Source organism: Lactuca virosa, chromosome 8 (assembly GCF_052849685.1).
Source record: "Lactuca virosa cultivar CGN04683 chromosome 8, Lactuca_virosa_CGN04683_v6, whole genome shotgun sequence".
Lineage (NCBI taxonomy): Eukaryota > Viridiplantae > Streptophyta > Magnoliopsida > Asterales > Asteraceae > Lactuca > Lactuca virosa.
In genome coordinates, this window is record NC_136433.1 from 224,822,861 (window position 1) to 224,830,813 (window position 7,953).

At 33.6% G+C, this 7,953-nt stretch overlaps 1 protein-coding gene across 2 annotated transcripts; it reads left to right on the forward strand.

Annotated features, from left to right (window-relative positions):
- Nucleotides 1-1,322: 1,322 nt before the first annotated feature.
- LOC145134221 (putative metal-nicotianamine transporter YSL7) lies at nt 1,323-7,372 on the forward strand. Of its 2 annotated transcripts, XM_079069097.1 has the most exons (6): nt 1,323-2,037; nt 4,819-4,982; nt 5,200-5,297; nt 5,372-5,506; nt 5,676-5,865; nt 6,098-7,372. In XM_079069097.1, exons 1-6 carry the CDS (start codon nt 1,641-1,643, stop codon nt 7,202-7,204), a joined length of 2,091 nt encoding a protein of 696 aa, XP_078925223.1. In that variant the 5' UTR covers nt 1,323-1,640; the 3' UTR covers nt 7,205-7,372. The 2 variants fall into 2 exon arrangements, with proteins under 2 accessions (XP_078925223.1, XP_078925224.1); XM_079069098.1 differs by lacking the exons at nt 1,323-2,037; nt 4,819-4,982 and adding an exon at nt 5,021-5,119.
- Nucleotides 7,373-7,953: the final 581 nt, after the last annotated feature.

Sequence of the window (7,953 nt, forward strand, 5' to 3'; positions counted from 1 at the left end):
ACCGAATTTAAATGAACTTTTAATTTTAAGAACTTTCAAGTAAATGACTTGAACTTCAAATTAAGGAAAACTCGTTAGTAACAGTGAACTAAATGCTTTGATTTTATTGCAGGAATAGAAATCTTTAATTTCTTTATCAAGTTCTATAGAAAGTTCTGCAACTTGTCTTTTGACTCCAGCATATAGTAGCTTGAGGATGTAATGATGTATATACGTGATAGATTAGCTATTTGCTAAAAGTATTTTATCTCAAAAAAGGTTTTAGTACTTAAGGGCAGTAAGGTCGATTCATTATTTCTTTTTAAATTATAAGGATTTTAAATTATAGTAAATGATTATAAATTGTGAAAAAAATGATTAAAAAGGATATATATATATATATATATATATATATATATATATATATATATATATATATATATATATATATATATATATATATATATATATATATGATAGACAAAACTTTAAAAATGGTCCCTGTGGTTTTCAAAAATATCAAGTTTAGTCCCTAAGTTCAAAAAACCTCACAGATGGTCCCTGTGGTTTCAAAACTTTTAACAAATGGTCATTTTCGCTAACTCCGTTAGCTTTTGGCCGTTAAGTGAAGGGTATTTCCGTCATTTCACAAAAGAGGGACCATTTATGAAGTTTTTTGTTATTTAAAAATATATAATTAGTTAATAAAGGGTCCCACCCTCTCTCTCTCTCTCTCTCTCTCTCTCTCTCTCTCTCTCTCTCTCTCTCTCTCTCTCTCTCTCTCTCTTCTTACATACACACTCTAAAGCAAAACACTCAAATCGATTGGAAACCTCATCAAATTTATGCTCAATCTAACGTGTAGCGGCTTTATTTACTTCCACTGTGGCTTGACTTGCTGGGTTGCCGGAAAAGATTCAACAGCCAAATCTGAATTCTCCGGCGGCTGTAAAGAAATCGATGAAATGACGGAAATAATTATATTTTTTTAAATAACAAAAAACTTCATAAATGGTCTCTCTTTTGTGAAATGACGGAAATACCCTTCACTTAACGGCCAAAAGCTAACGGAGTTAGTGAAAAGGACCATTTGTTAAAAGTTTTGAAACCACAGGGACCATCTGTGAGGTTTTTTGAACTTAGAGACTAAACTTGATATTTTTGAAAACCACAGGGACCATTTTTGAAGTTTTGTCTATATGATATTTGGATTTATGGGTAAATATGATATTTTGAAAATATATACGAAAATATCCATTTTTTATAAAAAAACAAACACGGGGCATCCAACCATATCCGAATATTCAATGGTTTCACACATTCCCACAACCTTCCTGCTGTCACTTTTAAGCGGATTCCATTCCCTCCATTGACACCCGATTCCAGTGTCTCCTCCCCAATTCCGATCCAGTCTCCTACCCCTCCCGCTATATAAATCCAAACAAACACTCTGACAAAGCATTCAATATTTTACTAGTTTTATCACATCGAGGCCAATACAACGACTATCCCCTCCCCTTCCCACCGATTCAAATGGCCCCCAGTAACAAAACAGATAATCAGAGCCGCAAAACCATTAATTAGCCCCGAATTTCACACTTCAGAACTTCAATTCCACCTCTAGATTCATCAATTTCAGAGTCAGAACTCAACAATCGGTTATGGCGATGGAACGAACTTCTTCAAACATTTCACGAGAAGATGATCAGCAGAACGGAAACGGAGAGAAGAGAAGCACGGACGCGGCGGAGTTGGAATCGGTTGAGAGGATATTCGAGAGCAAGAAGGTTCCGCCATGGCAGAACCAGCTTACACTTCGGGCTTTCGTCGTGAGTTTTATTTTGGGGATTCTGTTCACTTTCATCGTTATGAAGCTGAATCTTACTACCGGAATCATTCCTTCTCTCAACGTCTCCGCCGGACTGTTAGGGTTTTTCTTCGTGAAGACTTGGACGAAATTCCTTGATAAATCTGGTTTGTTGAAGCAGCCTTTCACGAGGCAAGAGAATACTGTGATTCAGACGTGCGTCGTTGCTACCTCCGGCATTGCCTTCTCCGGTAAGTCCAATTGATTCCTCCCTATTGCTCGACCATACATACACATATGAATTAGCTCTTTACACGTCTGTGTTATTCTCGTATTTGCATTACAAAAATCTCAAATCTACAAAAAAGTCCGAACAACATCGATGACTATGAGTATGAGATCATCAAATATTTAGAGACTAATCAATATCTACTTTGGTTGCTTGTGAATATATTAAATTAAAAGAGGTTGTACTTTGTTTCTCTATATTATGTTATTGAGTAATTTTTTATTTGATTAAGTACTTAGTAGGTGAAAATATAGCTGTATAATTAGTGCATTTATTTTAATTTGATAAAAAAACATTATTATTTAATAAATAAATATATTATTAATCTCACTTCAAGAGTCAAACACCTACAATAATAATATCACTATAATTTGATCTTAGATATATCATATAGTTACATATTTTATTTAAAAAAATCATTATTATAATTAAAAATAAACAAAAAATAAACAAAGAAACGGTGCATAATCAAATGCCCCTTCCCATGATTTTTATAGTCAATTCATCGAATTAAAAATCAAGTATATGGTTAAGAATTTTAGTATGAAATAATATATTGAACAATTTGTACAAATAAAAAACTATAATTAATTTAATAATTTGTATATCCGTGGTTATCGGAAGGACGAAAATATGACGTGCGATTTAACTTTCTATTAAAAGAAGTCATAGCTTGACATAACGTATAGTCCAAAGGTCTATAATAAATAAGTTATGGCCCAATGGGACCCAACTAGATAAGTATCTAAATTTTGATAAATTGTAGTAAATAATAGAGAATATAATCTATATATACTTTTTGATAGATTAAATATATTACTATTATTATAAGGAAATTACACAAAGATGCTATATTTTACATTTATCAACCAAGTTTTACAATTCTTTTTCTATGTTGATTATTTTGAGATTTCTTATAGGATGTTAGGTGGTGCAATAGTAAATTTTGTCAAAGTTTAGTAGATTTAATGATAATTTTGATACTAAATCTTGACACTAAATAATACGACAAAGCCATTAAATTTTGAAAAAATTATCTAATTTTAAGTGTTATAGTAGTAGATCATAACATGTTATAATCACCCGTATAATTTTTGAATAGAAAACAAAAAATACAAGATAACCATACAACCTAAAGCAGGTAGGTCGGCTGCCAATCCCAAATCGCAACTAGCAACCAAACACGTGTCATGTTGTAAATGGATATGTTTTATTTTAACTTTAACAACTATTTTACTCATGATATGTTTCTTAAAAAATATAATAAATTACAACTAGTAGTCCGTCTTTTGGTCTTTTGGATTAGGCTAAAAACAAACAATAATAGTAATATACTAATCATTATATTATTGTTTTTTTTTAGTTTATTCTACTTACAACATTTTGTTTTATAAATCTACATAATTATTGTAATATACTAATATTAACATTATCCGTATATAGTTGATTTTTATTCCAATAATTTGTTTTCTAAATACAATATATCTAAGTGAAAAATGGAAAACCAATACATTATACATAGATGAATAAAAATTATATTCCTGTTTTTGCATTTAGTCCTTGTAAATATGAGTGACACACGAAATGATCCTCGTATTAAAACATAACGTGAAAGTAACGGGTGTGGCACCAAAATTGGCGTGAATAGAGGAGGATATTGAAATATTGATCATGTGGACCAGATTCCATCATCTAATTGACTTTTATAAGTCTACAAGTCCCACTGGATAGTGGATCTCACCCACGCTCTATTGTTTTTCTTATCATTTTAATATTAAACTATCATAATTTATTTCATCTTAAAGAAGATGTGATGGTAAAAAAAAGTATTACTTAATTATTAACTACAAAGAAGTCAACGATCTCGAATTTAATTTGATTGTGATAGTTTTTTAAATAACGGTAAATATACATATATTAAAATTAAAATATCCTATTTAGCTAACAACTATATTCTAGTTTGTCAATGAAAATAATTTTTTCTATCAAAACCTTTTTTGAATGAAAAAACTATAAAATAAAAAAATCTAATTGTGGATGCTAATCAGATAAAGATTGATCTTTTTTTTTTTTAAAGCTGAAATAAAAATTCATTTTTTTACTTTTGTGGTTGAAGGTCGTAATCTATACAAAAAAAAAAAAAAAGTCACGTATAATTAAAGTAAGGTGGTAGGGGGGTTTTCATGTGGGCCACATGAATGAGTTATATATCGAAATCCCGAGCTGGCAATTGAAATCCGTGAACATTCTCATAAGTCGTACATCCCATTCACGTCAAAACATTCACATTTCACACACAAACTTTGAATCAAATACAAGAAAATAGCAAAATAGCAAATACTTTTAATAATAAATAATAACCTAGAAACAATTTTACTTCGTGTCTAACATCTTAGATATTTCATTTTTAGGAGAAAATTGTATCCAAATTTATACACTTATAAAAGTTTACCTTTCCTACAACAAAGATGACTTTTGGCAATAATAATTAATAAATCCGTACATATCTATCGCCTATGCAATCTTTACCTTTTTTAAAGATATTTTATGTCACTATCCTACCTAGTACCTTCTTCGATCTTTCTTAAGTTGAAATTAAAAATTACAACTTTATGTAAATCATACAAATCACAACTTATGCAACGTAAAAGAATCAAAATAAAACTTTATTACTGTAGTTTTGGCGTTTTGTTTAATATTAACTATATATGGATTTATCTCACTACAATTGATGATTTTTTAGGAGGATTTGGTAGTTACTTGTTTGGCATGAGTGAAATTATTGCCAAACAATCACATGAAGCAAACGCTGAACAAAACACCAAGAACCCTTCTCTTGTTTGGATGATTGCATTTCTCTTCGTTGTTAGCTTCCTTGGCCTCTTTTCCGTTGTCCCTCTTCGTAAGGTACATTTAATAATTAATAACTCTGTCAGTCTGTCTGTCTGAGAGAATTTTAATTCCATGTGGTTTTACATATGCTGTGTGTACAGTATGGGGCAGCTCAGAAGTTGTCGGGAGAATAATAGAATATCTTCTTTTGTGTATGTTATGTGTTTTAGTAAAAAATAAATTTCCCTTAGTTGATAATAGAATTTTTTGTTAATTATTCATTGTGTTGCAGATAATGATTATTGATTTCAAACTGATTTACCCAAGTGGAACTGCAACGGCTCACCTTATCAACAGTTTCCACACTCCCCAGGGTGCCAAGCTGGCCAAGTAAAACCACAATCACTTTTTCTTTAATTTGTAATTTTTTTTTTAATTCTAATGATTTTAATAAATTACTACAGGAAACAAGTGAGAGCTTTAGGTAAATTCTTTTCCTTTAGTTTCTTATGGGGCTTCTTTCAATGGTTCTTCACGGGTGGAGATGGATGTGGATTTTCAAGCTTCCCAACATTTGGTCTTAAGGCCTATGAAAATAAGTATGTATTTTTTTAGTGATTTGTTTTTTTTTTTTAATTTCATGATTTTAACTGAATTACAGTTTTATTTTTTAAAAGTCCAGAAAATGTTTGTTATTATAATCTTAGTTATTAGCTTTTATTATGTCAAATATTCTTGTCAACAAGTTTCTTTTTCTATCAAAACCAGGTTTTTTTTCGACTTTTCAGCAACTTACGTCGGTGTCGGCATGATTTGTCCTTATTTGATCAACGTATCATTATTAGTCGGATCAATCCTTTCATGGGGTATAATGTGGCCACTCATAAACGAAAAAAAAGGCGATTGGTACCCTGCAGATCTCAAGTCAAGCAGTCTCCACGGCCTACAAGGTTATCGGGTAAACTTCTCAACTCCAAGACTTTACACTGCATTTGTACACTGTACATGACATGACGTGACACAACCAGTCCACAATTTATCAAAAAAAGCTTTCTAACCCTATTTTGTCTACCCCACCCTTTTGGGTAGGTCAAAACTCAAAATTACAATTTTGTCCTATTGTGTCAATGTCAACGTCAAACACAGTATAACCTGTTTCTTGTTTCTGTTACGTAATTACGTAATTGCAGGTATTCATCGGTATAGCTATGATCCTCGGAGATGGGCTCTACAACTTCGTAAAAGTCCTCGGCCACACATTATACGGCTTATACCACCAATTCAAAGACCATAGATTCAACCCTAACACCCCCATAACTGGAAACTCTCCTCCGGACCTCCCCTCCCTATCATACGACGACCAAAAACGCACCCGATTATTCCTCAAAGACCAAATCCCAGTATGGATCGCCATCACCGGCTACCTCACCATCGCCATCGTCTCCGCCGCCACTCTCCCCCACATCTTCCACCAACTCAAATGGTACTACATCGCGACAATTTACATTTTCGCCCCCGCATTAGCCTTTTGCAATGCCTACGGATGCGGTCTCACCGATTGGTCGTTAGCTTCAACTTACGGAAAGCTTGCGATTTTCGTAATCGGAGCATGGGTTGGCGGCGAGAACGGCGGGGTTCTAGCGGGGTTAGCCGCTTGCGGTGTCATGATGAATATTGTCGCCACCGCATCGGATTTAACGCAGGATTTCAAGACCGGGTACATGACACTGGCGTCACCTCGGTCCATGTTCGTGTCCCAAGTGGTTGGGACCGCGATGGGGTGTGTCATTTCCCCGTGTGTCTTTTGGCTTTTCTACAAAGCGTTTGACGACCTCGGAATCCCCGGTTCCGAGTACCCTGCGCCGTACGCGTTAGTTTACCGAAACATGGCGATCCTCGGAGTCGAAGGGTTTTCGGCGTTACCCTCTCGGTGCCTTATGCTTTGTTATATCTGCTTTGCGTTTGCGATTTTCGTGAACGGAATCCGTGATTCCCTCGGGAATAATTGGGCGAGGTTTATTCCGATTCCGATGGCGATGGCGATTCCGTTCTATATCGGAGGGTATTTCGCGATTGATATGTGTGTTGGGAGTTTGATTTTGTATATTTGGTCGAGGGTTAATAAGGCGAAGGCGGAGGCGTTCGGGCCCGCCGTGGCTTCGGGGTTGATTTGTGGTGATGGGATTTGGACACTCCCGAGTTCGATTCTTGCTTTGGCGGGTGTTAATCCTCCGATTTGCATGAAGTTTCTTTCGAGATCGAGTAATATTAAAGTTGATAAGTTTTTAAATCCGTAGATTGTTTTTACGAACATTAGGTTATACAATACAATTGTAAAAATGTTATTTGGAAAATGGTCGTGTGTCTTTTTTTTTTAGCTTTATATTTGTTTGAATTTGGATTCTTGATCTCAATGTTATTGAATATTGAAATGTGTTCAGTAATAAAAGTTTCATTTTTAGTCATGATTCGGAGTCGAGTGGCTGGGTTTTTGTTGTTTACAATGGTGTAACGTGTAAAAGTGATTAAGTAATTAATAAGTATGTATATAAAATCAAAATATCAAGGTCCATATTTTCCAAAACACAAATTTCAGTATATACATTTATTTTAAATGATTGTTTTCGGGACTGTATTTTTCGGAGCACTCATTTTAGTACAGGATGACTTGCTAAATAAATGTTTCTACAAAGAATATAAATCTTATAAAGTTGATCTTTAAAGTATATTTTAAAACAAAAGTTAAATAACATTTTGTTGGAATGCTAAATTATATTTCTGTCCTATATTATAACAAGGTAATCCATAGTAAAGTGGATTATATGTTGTGTTCCAGTTAATTTTTTGTATATAGCCTAGTCCAACACTTGGCCCATTGTAATCTGCACTATGTTTTATTCAATCGTTAATGCAAAGACTGGAACATATTCTAAACCCGATATGATATCAAAGTTAAGGGCTCTTAATTTTAGGCGTGCACAAAAAAACCGGTTCGGAACCGAACCGCCTCATAAACCGGTAAACCGGTTTGACGTGAACCGATTCA